The following is a 17,907-nucleotide window of genomic DNA, read 5'->3' on the forward strand; positions in this document are numbered from 1 at the left end:
CTATAGAATTGCGAAGTGTAAAAAGCCCCATACCATTGCAGAACAACTTATCTTACCGGCTGCTATAGATATGGTAAATATTATGGTTGGTGAATCTGCTGGGAAATTACTCTCAAAAGTGTCTTTGTCCAATAATACGATTAGCCGCAGAATTCACCATATGGCGGAGGACCTCAATGATCAGTTGATAGGAAAAATCAAAGAAAGAGAATTTGGGTTGCAGCTGGATTTGATATGCTATGTTAGGTTTATAAATGATGATGTCATGGTAGAAGACCTACTCTTTTGTAAAAATATTACAACAAGCGCCAAAGCTCAGGACTTATTTGATATTCTTAATAATTTTATGTCAGAAAATATGTTGGATTGGACTAAATACGTCGGTGTTTGTACTGACGGAGATCATTCCATGTCTGGCAATTATGGAAGATTACAAACACTTATTAGAAGCAAAGCCCCTGATGCACTGTGGACCCATGACATTATCCATAGATAAGCACTTGCGGCAAAATATCTAAGTCCCACGCTGAACCAAGTATTAGAATGTGTAGTGAATGTAGTCAATTTTATAAAAACTCGTCCACTGAAAGCAAGATTTTTCAAAAAATTATGTGACGATATGGGAGCTGAATACTCAAGTTTGTTGTACTACAGCAGTGCACGATGGCTATCTCGTGGTAATGTTTTATCAGGTACGTTTGAACTACGGCAAGAAATTTATATATTCCTCAAAGAAGAAGGACACAAATATGCCAATGAATTTTCTGACGAAAATTTTTTAATAAAATTGGCATACTTGTGTGACATTTTTTAAAAACTGAATGCATTGAACACCTCATTGCAGGGAAATAATATAAACATTTTGAAGTCGATGGATAAAATGACAGCGTTTATAAAAAAACTCAAACTATGGAGAAGACAAATGAATGAAGACACGAACAAAGATTCTTTTTCCATATTGCAGCAGTTTCTGACCTCTAATAGAGTTGAGATTTCTCAAGATATGAAATCCATTTTTGAAGATCACTTATCACAGCTATTGATATGGTTTGAGAAATATTTTAAAAATGAAGACACTGATAAATTTGCATGGATTCAAGATCCATTTAACTCCATTGTTCCATCAGAATTTATTTCTACTGAAGAAGAAAGTCTAATTGAGTTGTCTTGCGACAGTACTTTGAAATCAAAATTTTTAAATATGGAATTGACAAAATGTTGGATTTAAATAAAAAATGAATATCCCCTTGTATGTGAAAAAGCTCTACGTGTTTTAATTCCGTTTTCTACTTCATATTTATGTGAAGCTGGGTTTTCGGCGGTCGCTGTGATAAAAAGCAAATATCGGTCAAAAATCAATGTGGAGAAGGAAATGAGAGTAGCAGTATCAAGTTTGATCCCAAGATTTGAAAAATTATGTAGTGATGTCCAGGCTCATCCATCTCACTAATTCAGTTGTTTTCTACAAATAAACTATGTCTAATTTACTTTACCTGATAAAATTAAAATTAAATATTTCAGTGTATAATTATATAAAATAAATATTTCCATATTATCTATTAAAAATTATACATGTTTGTTATTTTATTTATTTTATTTAAATTAATATTCTTGTTTAATTTAAAATTTTTTAAATGCTTATTTTAGTGTTTATAATGATGTTTTTATGCGCTTATTTAACGATTTTAAGTGCTATAAGTCCTGAGCCCTGCTAATAACATACCTACCAGACATAATATTAGAAGTACAGGCACCCTGTAGCGCACCGGTGCAGCCGACTGACGATTTTTGAAGGGCTATAAATAGTGAACAGTTAAACTTAGATAAAAACTGTTTGTACGACTAAAATCATTGAGAAATCCAATTTTTAAAATTATGTTTTGTAAGATGACAGCCGTCAGCATCAATTTATTCTTCTGCAAATCCCTCCGACAGCAACTTTTTTCTATAATGCGAGGCCCATTTTCATCTTTTTAGAACTAAAAATAAGCAAAATGTTTGCTATTGAACTGAAAATAATCCACAACGGCTCCATGAAAGACCACTTCACTCTCTTAAAGTAACACAATAAGGTGTGCTGTGTTCCGAGTGATCGGCATTTTTTGAGGAGGAGAACAGGACAGTCACTATCACTTCCACTCATTATGTTGTAATGTTAGAAACTTATCTGCAGCAAACGTTGGAGGAAATGGTTGATGAACTTGATTTGAGAGGTGTATGGTTTCAACAAGACAAGACCTCAGCGCATTCCGTTCGAATTTCACTTGCTGTTTTGTGACAAAGGTTTCCTGGGCGATTAGTCTTTCTGAAGGGTGACATTGGCTAGCCAGCACGCTCTCCTGATTTAATCACGTGTGACTTTTTCTTCTGGGGCTACCTAATGGATAAGGTTTTCAGGCATTGCCCCCATACCATAGAAGACCTTAAAGAAAAAATTACAAAGGAAATTGTGGACATACCCATCGAAACGTCCAGAAAATCATACGTTAACTTCAGATAACGTTTAAAACAGTGTATTGATGCTGACGGCCGTCATCTTAAGAATATTATTTACAAAACATAATTTTAAAATGGGATTTCTCACTGATTTTAACAGTACTAATAGTTTTCATCTAAGTTTAACTGTTTATTATTTATAGCCCTTCAAAAATCGTCAGTCGGCTGCGCCGCACCCTGAATAATGACAAAAATTATATTATAGAATACATGTACAGATTACAAATTAAATAATATTTTACAATGTATATAAATTTAATTACATTTAAAAACAATATGTTAGATATAAAATGTCAGTAAATACCTAACATTCACACTATTTATAACATAAAAAAAGGAAGCTACCTAATTAATAAAAAAATATTATTTTTAATTTTTACTGTCCTTAAAAATAATTAATTTGCTGTATCACATTCTTAGAGATGGATTATCATTATTTACTTTTAAGTTGTAATTTACTTTCATTTTTATGTATGTTGATGAAATGGATTTTATAAATAAACTTACATGATCAGATAAAGGACTATTACTTTCTAAACTATGTGATTTTAAAGAATTAAATATATTAAATGTATTAATTATATATATGTTACGGGTAAAGTAGGAAATCTGGGCATTATTATACAATGCCCGAATATTTTGGCCAATTTATTTATTTATTTATTACAATATATACTGGTTTCCCCTATAAAATTAAAGTACAGTACAATTTATTAGATGTAAGAATGAACATTTTAATACCTCAAATTTATCATACATTCACCGGATATTGTACTAGATTGCCCGGGCAATGTGTACCCTGCCCAGATTTAAATACAGTGCGCTGCATACCATAAGCGTGCGCAGACCTCTTATTAAGGGTATGCAATAGGCTGCCACTACCCCCCCCCCAAAAAAAAAAAAAACTGAAAGTTAATTTAAGCGTTCGAAATTCTGGTCTTAATAACTATTTAATTTAAAATTTTAATTTTTTCCCCCGAAAAAAGTGACTGAATAGCCATTTCTTAATCGTTATAACTGTCTTCATAATTAAAATTTAAAATAAATTACGAAAAAAAAAATTAAATACATAACACTTGAAATGGTTTGAGTTCTTCTTTTTTTTCTTTCTTGGTTTCGGCCATTCAAGACCATACCTCTAGATAAACATACTGCCACCTATCTCTATCCTCTGCTACTTCCTGCCAATGAATCTCCGGCTCCACTGTTTTGGCGTCTCTCTTAACGCAATCTTCCCATCTTAAGCGCGGTCTTCCAAGAGGTCTCCTCCCCACTGGGTTTTCCTCTATTACTCTTCTTATTAATGAGTCATGCTTTCTCCAGGCATGTCCAGCCCAAACTAGCCTTCTTTTTTTTATCTCTTTCAGTATATCCGGTCGCTGGAAAAGGGATTGCAGTTCTTCATTGTGTAATTTCCTCCATTCATTTGTGAGAACATCAAAGTATGGCCCATAAATTTTCCTAAGTATTTTTCTCTCAAACACTGCCATCCTTCGTTCTTCAGTCTTTCTCAGAGGCCACATTTCTGCTCCATAGAGGACAATTGGCCTTAGCAAAGTTAAGTACATTCTAACTTTTAGGTTCTTAGAAATTGCTCTTGATCTAAAAATTTTACTAAGTCCAAAGAAACATTTATTAGCTGATTGTAATCTCATTGAAATCTCTGTTTTTATGTCGTTATCTTGAGTTATAATTGACCCTAAGTATTTGAATTGATCCACTCTTTTAAATTTGTATCCTTCTACTTCAATGAATTCTTCTTGTACCAGATTCCCATTTCTCCGACTGACCACCATGTACTCTGTCTTTTCTTCATTAATCCTAAGTCCTACTTTCTCCGCAGCCTTTATAAGTGATTTTCCCATTTTTATTATCATCTCTCTACTCCTTCCCAATAGAGAAATATCATCCGCATATGCCAGAATATTAATTGTCGATCGTCCTAACTCAACCCCTTCACATAAATTGGTTTCTCTTACCATCTTCTCCAACACTAAGTTAAATAGTATGGGAGAAAGCGCATCCCCTTGTCTTAAGCCTGTCACCACTTCTACTGGTTGTGACAACATATTTGCTAGCTTTACTTTGATTCTTGTTCCATTTATACTGTACTTGCCTCTACAAGATTAACTAGCTTTTTTGGAAACTTAAATTCCCTAAGAATATTGATTAAGCTTGCCCTGTGGATAGAGTCATAGGCTTTCTTGAAGTCCACAAATAATATATACACGTCTTTATTGAACTCCCACATTTTTTGAAGGGTCTGCCTAATCACAAATATTTGATCTGTTGTAGATCTATTTGGTTTGAAACCTCCTTGGTAGTCCCCTATTATTTCTTCCGCAATCGGTTGTATTCTATCTAATAAGCAATATGCAAGAATTTTATAGGTTACGTTTAGTAATGCAATTCCCCTATAATTGCTGCATATCTGGGGGTCGTTCTTTTTGTGGATAGGGCATACTAGCGCAGTATTCCACTCCTCTGGGAGTCTTTCCTCCTGCCATACCATCTCAATAATATTATGTATTCTTGATACTGTTTCTAATTTTTTTAATATTTCTCCCTGAATCCCATCTTCTCCGGGAGATTTTTGGTTTTTTAACCTTAATACTTGTTGTTTTATTTCATTTCTAGTAGGAGGTAAGCATTCGCAATCGTTGGTTTCTACTAGTGGAAATTCAAAAGTTTCTTCTGGATTTTCGCAGTTGAGTATTTGGCCAAAATATTGTCTCCATTTTTCCAATATCTCTTCCTGTCCTGTTGTCAGTGAACCATCTTCATTTTTCAAAAACTTATTATGTTTTTTGTATCCTCCTCGTATACTGTTTACTTTTTGGTACAACTGTCTCGTTCTATTCATTCTAGAATCTACTTCTGCTTCTTCCAATAAATTCCGAGTACATTTTCGTTTTTCATTTCTAAATACTCTACTTGCGCTTTTCTGACATTCTTTATACGCAATTTCTTTTTCTATATTATGTTGGTCATTAAGCCACTGGTTTCTAGCTTCTTTTCTCCGATTTAGAGCATCTTCGCATATATCGTTGAACCATGGTTTTCTTACAGTTTTTACTTTTCCGATTTCTGACTCTGTCACTACCTTTATAGTATCTTTAATTTTCTTCCATTTTGTATCAATTGAGTCATTTATATCTGTATTTATCCTCCTGATTTTTTCCGACATCAGATACTTGAACCTTTCACATGTATTCACATTGTTTAGTTTAGCTGTGTCATATTTGTCTACCACTGTTCCTTTTTTCCGAGTAACCTTTTTTATTTTGACTTTCATTTTTCCTTTAACCAGATAGTGATCCGAATCACCATCGGCTCCTCTCATCGTTCTTATGTCTTGAATACAGTTTTTGAATCTTACGCTCACTAGAACATGGTCGATTTGGTTGACGTACCTTCCATCAGGTGACATCCATGTTCCCTTATAAATATTTTTATGAGGAAACATTGTACTTTTCACTACAAGACCATTTCCACATGCAAAATCGATAAGTCTTAATCCATTATCATTTGTAGTTTCGTGCAGGCTGTGACTACCAATTATTGGTCTGAATACAGCCTCTTTACCAATTTTTGCGTTTAGGTCACCTAAGACTATTTTTATTCTGTATTGAGGTAGTGCATTTAATGTTAAGTCCAAATTCACATAAAAATCATCCTTCTCTTCCTGCGGCTTATCTTCGGAAGGCGCATGTACATTTATGAAAGTTATTTCGAAGAAATGCGCTTTCATTGTCAACAATGAGATTCTTGGATTTATATCTTTGAATTCCCTTATATTTGGTATTAGGCTTTTGTGTACCGCAAAACCAGTTCCAAACTGGCGTTGCTCATTGCATTTACCATAAAGTATTGTTGTTTCTTGTATATCTATCGTTCCAGTATCATCCCATCTAATTTCTTGTAGAGCCACTAATTTTACCTTGTATTTCTCGATTTCTTTAACAATATTTTGTGCCGCTCCAGGTTTGAGAAGTTGATAATTTAGTAAGCTCAGGCATTATTAATTAAGATAAGATTAGAACGTCCACCGCACCGGCCGGGCCGGGGGAGTTCCTAGTGATAAGTTTACAAAATATATCATTTTAAATATATACATCTCCAAATTGTGTTCTTTAAAATTGTATCGTCTGTTACTTAAAATATGTTTATATATGAAAATGGACGTTCAATGTCTACACTTGTTATCGAAATTTAAAAATTTTGATGTTATAACTAAGTTAACATTTTGATTTCCTGTCATAACCTCAGAGTAAGTTTTAATAGTTTTATATCCTTCAATTTTTTGTAAAATATATTTTAATTAATATTTAACTATTTTCCCATTGGGACCTGGAATATTTATCGAAATATTTTCAATTTCACTAAATATGTTTAAACTATTAAGGAATTAATTATTTGATCCTTCTAAACTTGTGAGTTTTGTGAATAACTCAGATAAATATAATTTTAAAAAAGCTAAACTACATTTAACTACATGTAAAAATGTACGTCGTAGTTATATTTTTATTGTAAAATTATTTTACAAATAATATTTTGTATATTTTATATATTTTATTATTTTTTATATTAAGTATACAAAAATTGCAATAATTTCAAAAACGTTGAAAATTGCAAAAAATTGCATTATTAAATTAATTAGGAAGACTGTGATTAATCCGATTCGTATATATATTTGATCAGATTTGGTTTACCTGGTATCAATAAAAAGTTGCAATATCTATTAAATCCGGTCTTTACTAATAACTTATTAATAACTTAATAATTATAGTTATCAGTTATTATAAAAATCATAATAAAATCATTATTTCGTTTAACAATTTTAGATAATAATTTTGTTTCCACTTATGGTCTTCACAGATAATTCTTTAAGATCAGAAATTTAGTTTGGTTTTTTCATATTGGTTTTTCTCGGTCTTTTTACCATAGATTTAGCAGAGCATTTTGATAATCAAGAAGCTATATAATTTCACACTTGTCGATTTTTTTTCTTTTCAATTTGTATTTGATTTATCATAAGTCTCGGCTGCCTTTCTTTTTATAAAATTTTTAACTTTTAACATTTAATTATCTCCGGAATTGAGTCATGACAATGGTCGAACATATGGGTTTACCTTTATCAATGGGTAAGTGTGTGTTGGTCAAAGGCGTGCGCACGGGGTATGCAGGGTATGCCGCTGCATAGTCTGCGGCTTCATGCGAGGGGCCCATATTTATTATTAAGTTAAGAAACTTTAAATTTAATTACCGCCACAGGAAATTTAAATCAATTAAAGCTTGATAGTAATGATATTTCAATGTTGAAGGAAAAATTTAATTTGAATACTACATTTGAGTCTGAAATTAAGCTCATTACAAATATGTCTGATAGAACTTCTATTAGAGGGTCATCAACTAAAACAATTTTAGTATGGTTGAATTGGTTATCAGAAAACGACCGGAAAACAATATTTTCAAACTTCAATAAAGCTTTAACACAATTTGCAACAATATCTGTGACAAGCTGCTCGTGCGAGAGGGACATTTCCAAATTGTCTATTGTAAAGTCTAAATTTAGAAACACTATGTTACAAGAACGTCTTGATTCACTGATGTTAATATTTATCGAGCAAAAGATGGCATCAGAAATCAATATTGAAGATGTAATAGATGAATTCAAAGCATGTGTGCCGATAAAAAGAAGACTTGAATTTTAGATTTTAAGTACTCTCCATAAAATAACAACATTATAAATATGTTAAAATTATTCAAAAGCATTCAATATAGTACATACTTGATCTTAAATAAATAATAAATTTTTTTTTAATAAATATAAATCAAATTTCAAACTACTTATTTCTACAGTGCATTGTTTAATATTCTACTGTAAAACTATGTGTGATTTTAGATTCTAAGGGAAGTAAAGAAGCTAAGTAGTATATATGCAAAAACTTAGATTGTGACTTGAATCTTATATGCGTTAAAAAAAAATGCAAATACATTAAGGGAAGATTAGAAAATTTATTTGTGAGGGGCCTTATATTTCTTATTGCATAACCTGTGAATAAAGTCTGCGCACGCCTATGCTATTCAATATTTTCTAATGATTATTGTCACGACGGCGACGTTACGTAGTCTGTCATTGCAGTGTAGTGCAGTTGCCGTGTAGTGTTATTTTTTCTTTTGGTCAACGTTTCTAAGTATTTGTGAACTATTTTCTAACATAAAATGAAAAAAAAGTTTAATGAGAAGTTTAACAATTTACTATTAAATAAAAATGCAAATGCTGTATTTTTAAATAAAGTAAAATAAGATGAATTAATTTTAAAAGTGAATAATATGAAAACTAAAACCACAAAAAAAGACTGCAGATGATTACAAATTAATTAAAAAATACGATGTTGTAAATATATCAGGGATTGAAAGGTTAGTAGTTCCAGTATCCGAAGGTAAATTAAGTATTATGTTTACAATGAACAATTGTTTCAACTTCTTAATGAAGTACATATATCTGTGGGACATGGAGGTAGAAACCTTATGGAGTATGAATTGAACTTGAAATATAAAAATATAACAAGGGAGAATATAACGATATTTTTAAATTTATGTGACCACTGTCAAAAAAAAAGTTTTAGTTGTAAAACTTATACTTTCATCAGAATTGAACTTTCGCTGTCAAGTTGGTTTAATAGACATGCAAGCTTAGCCTGATGGCGATTTCATAATGGTCTATCAAAATCACTTTATGAAGTTCGTAATTCTTAGACTGTTAACTCATAAACGGGCTGAAGTAGTAACCTACGTGTTAATTGATATTTTTACAACATTTGGAGCCCCGACAATTTTGCAGTGACAATGAAAGGGAATAACTTAAAATTGTCCACGGAAAGCCTAGACACTCACCAAGTCAAGAATCTGTTGAAAGGGCCAACCAAGATATTCAATATATACTCGCAACCAAGCGCGCCCTCAGGATAAAATCCCACCCGGCGCAAGATTAAAATTCTAAGGGTCACAACGTGTATCTAAAAATATATGAGAACAAAATCAAATACCATAGAAATCGGTAATCGGAAGAATTTATAGTCTTAAGCGGTATGCAGTTACGTGTAAATATTGTAAACAAATAAATACGTTCAAGATTATACATTTTTGAATATCTAAAAATATAATAAATTTTACTAAACTTCATCAATGGATCTCAATAAAATTATGTTATAATTAATATGCGTGGTATTAAATTAATAATAGTTTTGAAACAAAAATTCCCAGTATGGCCCCTTTGCCCCCCCCCTTGCGGGCACCCATGCTCGCAACATAGTTAATCGATAATAATTCCAGAAAGTGGAGCGAAGGTTCAATTTATGAAGAAACGGAGTTTTCACTATTGTACAAAATGTTCGCCATAGGCTCGTTTCACACCATACGGCAGTGGTTCTTAACCGGTGTTCCGCGGAACACAGGTGTTCCGTGGACTTCGTATAAGTGTTCCGCCAAAATTTTAAAATCAGTGAAAAAAAAATTTCTTCAAAAATAGAATCATTTTAGGTTTTGTTGGTTTATTTTTGTACACAAAAACGTTATCGTTAACTTTCGAATAATATAATGTGTCAGTATACTACTATACTATATAATATATTAATATACATTATTATTATTATATTATACGATAATCTCCACCATACTGCGATAACATACGTATAGATATTGACAATTTTATTTTCTGCACTAATAAAAGTTATAAAATACATTAGTATTAGTACGTTGCCCACGGTTATCAACGTTAGACGCGTGTACAACTTCATAAATAAGGATTCTGTTATTTTTTTAAGTAAGTACAATTTGAAATTTATTTAGTTAATTAATTTAATTTGTAACGACCATTTTAATAACAAAATGGACAAATTTCTTAAACGGAAACATGATTCTGGTACTGATAGTGCAAGTACAAATACAAGCAATGTCAATGATGATACTTTCAATGATGAGAATAAAATAAAAAAGGTCAATAGACAATATTGCAACGATTATTTAAATTTTGGGTTCACTTATGTTGACGAAAATGATTGTCAAATTCCCCTTTGTGTGGTTTGTGGGGAAAAGTTGTCTAATAGCGCAATGGCGCCAGTGAAATTAAAACGGCATTTTTCATCTAAGCACGCCAATCTCCAGTCTAAAGAAAAAAATTATTTTGAAAGGTTGTTGAATAATCAAATGAATCAAAGAAAACATTTTAAAAAAATTGTAACAATATCTGATAAAGCACAAATCGCATCTTATAAAGTTGCCGAAATAATTGCAAAACAGTTAAAACCACACACCATAGCAGAGAGTTTGATTTTACCGGCATGTTCAGAAATAGTTCAAATTATGTTTGGCGATGATGCAAAAAAAGAAATTATGAAAATTCCGCATTCAGACGATACAATAAAAAACAGAATTATACACATGTCAGATGATATTGAGAAAACTGTCACTAACAAACTTACTACTAATAAACTATATTTCGCTTTGCAAATTGACGAGTCTACTGATATCAGTGGTATAGCTCACGTACTAGGATTTGTTCGTTTCATTGATGAAAATAAAATAGTGAATCAATTTTTATGCTGTAAACAACTTACTGAACGTACAACAGGACAGAATGTTTTTGATTCAATTTCGTCATATTTAGATAAATTTAACATAACATGGGACCAATGTGTAGGAATCTGCACCGATGGAGCTCCTTCAATGGTTGGTTCTATTAAAGGATTTACAACATTAGCGAAGAAAAAAATCCTAATATCATATCTACACATTGTTTTTTACACCGAGAATCGCTTATTTCGAAAACATTACCTATTACATTAAAGTCTGTATTGGATAAAATTGTAAGCATGGTTAACTACATAAAATCGCGTCCATTACAATCACGCCTATTTAAAAAACTGTGTGAATCAATGGAAGCTCAGCACGTATGTTTACTTTTACATTGTGAAGTAAGATGGTTATCGCGAGATAAAGTTCTAAATCGAATTCTGGAACTTAAGAATGAATTGTTAATGTTTTTTCAAAACGAAGGTAACACTGTTTTTATATCTTTTCTTACAGACGATATTTGGTGTGTTAAAATGGCATATTTAACTGATATTTTTAATTATTTAAATAGCGTAAATGCTGGCATGCAAGGTAAAAACGAAAATATTCTTACATCCACGGATAAACTATTAACATTTTAAAAAAAATATCTTTTTGGAGAACACGTATAATTCAAAAAAATACTGTAGACATGTTTCCTTCAATTAAAAATAATAATGAAATAATTCCTATTATAACAGAACATTTAGCATTATTAGAAGAAAAAATCACGAAATACTTTCCTGAATTAAATATTGAAAAGTATGATTGGATACGAAATCCATTTTCTACCATCAACACGTCAAGTTATGAATTTACGTTAGAAGAAGAGGAAGAATTCATAACGCTAACAACAGATCGAACTCTAAAAATAAAATTTTTCGAAATAACAGTAGAAGAATTTTGGATTTCAGTTCAAACCAAATTTAAAAAAATTTCTGAAAAAGCAATTTCAATATTATTACAATTTTCAACCTCATACTTATGTGAGCTTGGATTTTCAACACTGACGAATATCAAAACAAAGAAACGAGAAAGGCTGACAGATATTGAAGAGGAAATGAGAGTAGCAATATCGTACATACGGCCAGATATTGAAAATATCTGTAAAAATCATCAGGCACAAATATCTCAGACAAAGTATTCAATTTCAAATTTTTAAATTTTTTTTAACTCTTTTTATTATTTTATTATTTTTTAGTGACTAACACTAACATGTATGGCATGCAAACAATTTTATGCTATACATTCATTGTTTAATATATTAAAAAATTAAAAATGTATGTACTACTATTTTATTTTACGGTTGTGTTCCGCGAAAATCTTGTAAAATGTTAAGTGTTCCGTCATTCGAAAAAGGTTAAGAACCACTGCCATACGGTCTTGACTGTACGGCAAAAATCCGGACGGCAAAAACCGGATCATTTGGTCACTAAGCTTATCGCGAAGTCCGGCTGCCGTACACTGTAGTGGCAGTAAACGGTTGTTACACGGCATGGTGACGGTATTTTGCCGTGACCGTATAATATGAAAGCGTATATGCTATTCTTTGCGCCACTAAAATATTATCGCCGTCCGGTCAAAACCGTATAGTGTGAAACGAGCCATACGAAGCTATGTTCGGAACACATACTAAAGTTGGCCTAAAATCAACCCAAATTCCAACCGATTTTATTTCTACTATAAAATTAGAGGAAAATTTAGAAAAAGCTTTAGGCTGTGGAGTTGATATTGAAAACATAAACGAGAAACACGAAAAAAGTGATGGAAGCGATAAGGACAATGAACCAATGCATTCGAGCTTTCGCTCAGACGAGCGTGCCCCTTCTATGAGATTTCTCTCCTCAAAGGACACGCTCCATACGGGTCGGTGATTCACACGACCCGGGCGGATTCACGCCGCTCCCCGCCGAACTGCCGATTTTCGTACCGTTAAGTCTGGGAAGACCCCAGGCGTCCGGTGCTCGCCTGGTTTACCTAGCGACCCCGCAGCACCGTCGAGTCCAACCTCAGATCCACCGAAGCAGACTGGACGCGGCAGGAAGACGCGTAAGACACACGCCGCCCTGGGCTAACCGCGCCCCCCGACGTACCATTCGTGTTACGCGTCAATGGTTGGACAGGCGTCGACGGCGGCCAGTCACCCCGCCGTCTTCCGTGTTTAAGAAAGGGGAATAATCGCATTACTGCCATCATGACTCACACCTGCCGAGGGGGCACGATGCCGGTGCGACGCGACCTTTGACAGCCACGCCGCCCCGGGACCGCGATCCCCAGGGAAGAGCGAGAATCACATGAGACGCAGTAATGCGCCCGGACGCCTGTAGGAACAGACGTCCGACCTGTCGGGACGGTCACACCGACAGGCCACCAGCCTCTGGCGAACCAGATTCGGAGTCATTTTGGTCGTACGGCCGCCTCAGAGCTCTCGGCACACCGTACATTTTACACACCAACACGCATAGGCGAAGCTCTCGCCCCGTGCTGGCTGACGCGCAAGCAAATTGTCCGGGCGAGAGTATTCTAATATTTCCCTCGTCTCCCCTACCACGGAGGAGTGTTTAAATACCGCTATTCGCAACCCGCGGACCCGATCTACCAGCATTTGCTGCTGCTTCGAATTAACCCCGACTAGGCCAGCAAGATCACGAAGGAGCGGGGACAAGTCCGCTCCCTTAGCCGAGGATCACCCCCTTTACCCCCCTAAAATACACTCCTGTCGGGACCCAACTCGGATGCTCCTGTTTAATACACTTGTTTTTATTTGCTTGGTAAGCAAGGTTCATTCTAATGAAATTGTATTTTTAGTTTTATCAAAATCCGGGAGATATCGTTGCTGTGTAAAACAACGTTCAACACTATGCCAACTAGTCACACACGACTATATATTTTGGTTGGTTAATTAATTTTACAAAGAAAAATATTATTATAAAATTTACTTAACTACTATTAAACTAAATTTATATTCTTATTTTTAATTCATAATTTTCATTTTAAGCTAAAAAAGTAATTATTTATCGTACGGAAAATATACTATTCCATCTGGAGATGTAGAAGTCAGCGAAGTATATCGTCCTCGGAGAACATATAAAATTAATTTAAAAACAGGAAAACTTATCAAACAGACAGCATTTAAATGACTAAATTCCAACACCCATTGTTCAATGGTAAAGCAAATGGCTTTGCCAATAACCGTGCCAAATGGAATTTTAGCGGCATAGTGTAGACCAGGGGTGGCGAACCTTTTTAGGTTCAAGTGCCAAATTTTTCCTTTTCAGGTTTTGAAAATCGTTTACGTGCCCAAAGAAAATTATATTTTTTAAGACTATTAACAAAATTCAGATTTATTACATTATATTTATTAAATTTTAGTTATTCTTAGTGAAACACAAACAGCAATCATTTGTTGGTCAAAACCTTTTTTTTTCTTCGATTTAATTACATTTTTTATGGCGAATAAGCTTTCACAAACATAGGTTGACGAAAAATATGAAAGTATAAAGAATATTGTTATTTTTAAAACATATATAATTTGTTTATTTGAATTTCTTATAACCAACATTTTATAAACAGCAAAAAAATTTTTTTTGTACAATTTCAATTTTTTGCGCGTGCCATTAAAATTTGGTCAATGTGCCATTTTTAGCACGCGTGCCATAGGTTCGCCACCCCTGGTGTAGACGAACTCACCTTAGTAAATAAGTTACCCTGTGAGAACTATTTTTATTTTCCAGTTATGCACATCATATCGGTTTGTAGATTATTAACTCTGAACAGTGATAAATAAAAACATAATACAGTAGCCGCCGCTTATTGGACTCACTTTGGGACCCGACAATTTGAGTCGATTAACCAAATGAGTCAATAAGGCGAATGACTCAAAAAAATTTTAAAAATCCTTAAATTTAAAACCGTATTTACTTAAAAATATGTATTAAGATTCAATATGTATGTATAAAAATAAAAATCTATACGCAATTAAAAATAAAATAATTAAATAAAATATGTACCTAATTAATAAAATAAATTAATTTTTTGATAAAGTGTATTGATGTAGTGTTAGAGGGTAAGAATACGAGGTTAATATGTTTAAATTTCACTGTAACCACATGAGCCGTGCAGTTATCGACTAGCAATAAAACGTCATGATGAAGTTCATTGTCCCACTTGATCAGCCATTCGGTGAAAATTTCTTTTATCATCCATGCATTACTGTTTGCAGTATAGTCTACCGGTAGATTCTTAACACCCTTGAAACACCGGGGATTTTTACTTTTACCAATCACAAGCAGTTTTCTTTTTTCACCATCCATACTCGCACAACATAATATGGTTAGACGTTCTTTACTAGTTTTAGTTCCTCTAGTTTTTTCATTTTTGAACGCGTAAGTGTGCTCAGGTAATGCCCTGAAATAAAGTCCAGTTTCATCCGCATTGAACACACAAGACGGAGGATATTTGGCGATAAGTGATGGCCATTCTGAATGAATCCACAACCGTGCAGCTACATGGTTGGCTTCTCCCTGTTCTCCATATGGCTTAACGAATGAAATGTTTTCGCGTTTCTTCCATCGGTGAAACCAACCTTCTGTTGCCACAAAATTATCTTTGCCTATTTTTATCGCAAGATCTTCGGCTTTTTGGCGCAAAAGTGGTCCTGTAACTCGGACATCTTTTTATCTGACTTTTATGAACCATTGCTTTAAAGCTTATTCAACTTCTTCTTCTTTACCGACCCTTTTTCTTTCACGGTTTGAATTCACATTTTCTAATGATGCGTTTTCGATTTCCTGTCGACTTTTCAGCATCCTACCTAGTAAACTTTGAGACACGTTCAACTTACATGTTGCTTGTCGCTGGTTCGTTTTCGGAAGCTCGTCATATTTTTTAAGAACATCTAATTTTTCTTCCACACTCAAATCACGTCGTTTGTTCATTGTAACACGATAAATAAAAATATTCACACAGAATGTAAACGCAGACAACACACTGAACACGACGACGTCTATTCATACCACAGGGTGGCCATACGTATACGTAAGTGAAGCATTTAGATGGAGAACGTTTAGAGTGTCCAATTGAAAAGCATTAAATTATTGTACCAAATTATTGTAAATTATTGTAATTTTAAATTTAAAAATTAAACTATTAAAATGTTTAACGTGTACCAAAAAAAATGTTTATAAGTGTTACTTACCGATGAAAGCTAACGTCTGTTTTTTTCGCAGACCAAGAACGTTTACACAAAAAACAACTTGGCATTGTCTTAGAGTTGTAGACTATTAAGCACAAAGTAAAAGTAACAATGAAAAACTTTACTTATTGTAAAGACATACAGTATGTTACATACAGTAAACAGCATGTTTACTTTACGTATTAAACATTTAGCAGACGAGAATTCCAATTTCGAAACTTGAGACTTTGAATTTGGCGCCAATATACAACGATAACAATAATAACATTAAAAAAAAAATTTAAAATATGATAACCGTGTCTTATCAGTGATTAGGTTGAGTAAGGGATACAATAATTTGGTACAATAATTTAATGCTTTTCAATTGGACACTCTAAACGTTCTCCTTCTAAATGCTTCACTTACGTATACGTATGGCCACCCCGTGGTTTATCGTGAAAAGTAATTTATTTTATCTCCGCGATAAAAGCAAAATATGTACCGGTACCGACTTATTTATAACACGTTTTTTCAATGATGTACATATTTTCCTTGTTTATCTGATTTTAAAATGACCCTAATAACCGGTGTGTGAGTCGAATAGACGAATTTTTTGCTGTGTGTTAGTATATGTGCAAATCGGGACCAGCCGTTTTGAGTCTAATAGACGAATGAGTCAATTAACCGTGAGTCCAATAAGCGGCGGCTACTGTATATGCAAAGCTTCAATATTGAACGAATTCATATTGAATTTTTAATGGTTTTACGTCAGATAGTATCCCCAAAATGCTAATATTATTATTAAATTACGAATAATGTTATGATTGATTTTTTTTTAAACGGTTTAAATAACAAACACAATAAAATTACAAAATTATTTAACTTTTTGATATACTTACATTACAATTTTAAAGCAATTTATTTGAACAAACTTAAAATTAAGTTTATAATACTTGTCTGATTATAAATACCATAGAAATATCATACAATTTATGGTAGACTTAATTTTTTTTATTTCCTACTAAGCTACTTTTTCGATCACTATTTACGAATAGTGGTTTTCATGAATAGGTGATTATTCTAATAATTAATCCTGTGTATCCTATGTCCTTGTTAATAACAAAATTAAAAAAAGTCATTGATGTGTAATGGTAATCAACCAGAATCTTTAGATAAAATAAAATAAATTATTATTCGGTTTAATATACCTGTTCAAGCAAGATATTTTTTAATAAAGATTTATTGTATATTGTACCTATATTATGTTATAGCACATAAGACAGTGTTTTAAGTTAATACCTTTTTAAGGTATGTATTGAATATTTTTATTAATTTATAAATTAAATTAAAATATAATTATGACAAATGAGTAAATGGTGTAGATTAAACATTTTGAGCACTAGAACAAATTATTAAAATGTACATCCAACCATTACTATACGTTGTAAAGATTAAAATTGAAAGGACAAATGATTTAGCTATTGCATTTTCAATGCGTGTTCACACCATTACTTGATATATATTAAGTTTCTTACACTGGCTATTGATCTAAGTATACATCACAAAAAATGTATTTTCAGGGAGCTTTTTATTTTAGACAAGTTTTAGGTTGTTCAGAATCA

At 32.9% G+C, this 17,907-nt stretch overlaps 4 protein-coding genes across 4 annotated transcripts; 2 read left to right on the plus strand and 2 right to left on the minus strand.

Moving 5' to 3' along the window:
• Positions 1 to 70: 70 nt before the first annotated feature.
• On the plus strand, positions 71 to 496 carry LOC112691509 (zinc finger BED domain-containing protein 5-like). Its single transcript, XM_025565774.1, has one exon. The coding sequence runs from the start codon at positions 71 to 73 to the stop codon at positions 494 to 496; it is 426 nt and encodes a 141-aa protein (XP_025421559.1).
• A 4,101-nt stretch (positions 497 to 4,597) lies between these two features.
• LOC112691510 lies at positions 4,598 to 8,038 on the minus strand. Its single transcript, XM_025565775.1, has 3 exons — positions 7,974 to 8,038; positions 5,111 to 6,506; positions 4,598 to 4,996 (listed from the first exon to the last, which is right to left on the minus strand). Exons 1-3 carry the CDS (start codon positions 8,036 to 8,038, stop codon positions 4,598 to 4,600), a joined length of 1,860 nt encoding a protein of 619 aa, XP_025421560.1.
• Positions 8,039 to 10,389: 2,351 nt separating this feature from the next.
• Positions 10,390 to 11,346, plus strand: LOC112691511 (protein ZBED8-like). Its single transcript, XM_025565777.1, has 2 exons — positions 10,390 to 10,581; positions 10,801 to 11,346. Exons 1-2 carry the CDS (start codon positions 10,390 to 10,392, stop codon positions 11,344 to 11,346), a joined length of 738 nt encoding a protein of 245 aa, XP_025421562.1.
• A 573-nt stretch (positions 11,347 to 11,919) lies between these two features.
• LOC112691512 (tigger transposable element-derived protein 6-like) lies at positions 11,920 to 16,049 on the minus strand. The gene is made up of 4 exons (XM_025565778.1): positions 15,845 to 16,049; positions 15,213 to 15,769; positions 12,095 to 12,216; positions 11,920 to 11,977 (listed from the first exon to the last, which is right to left on the minus strand). The coding sequence occupies exons 1-4, from the start codon at positions 16,047 to 16,049 to the stop codon at positions 11,920 to 11,922; spliced, it is 942 nt and encodes a 313-aa protein (XP_025421563.1).
• Between the last annotated feature and the right edge of the window lie 1,858 nt (positions 16,050 to 17,907).

Source organism: Sipha flava, unplaced genomic scaffold, assembly GCF_003268045.1.
Source record: "Sipha flava isolate LNK unplaced genomic scaffold, YSA_version1 624_pilon_pilon, whole genome shotgun sequence".
Lineage (NCBI taxonomy): Eukaryota > Metazoa > Arthropoda > Insecta > Hemiptera > Aphididae > Sipha > Sipha flava.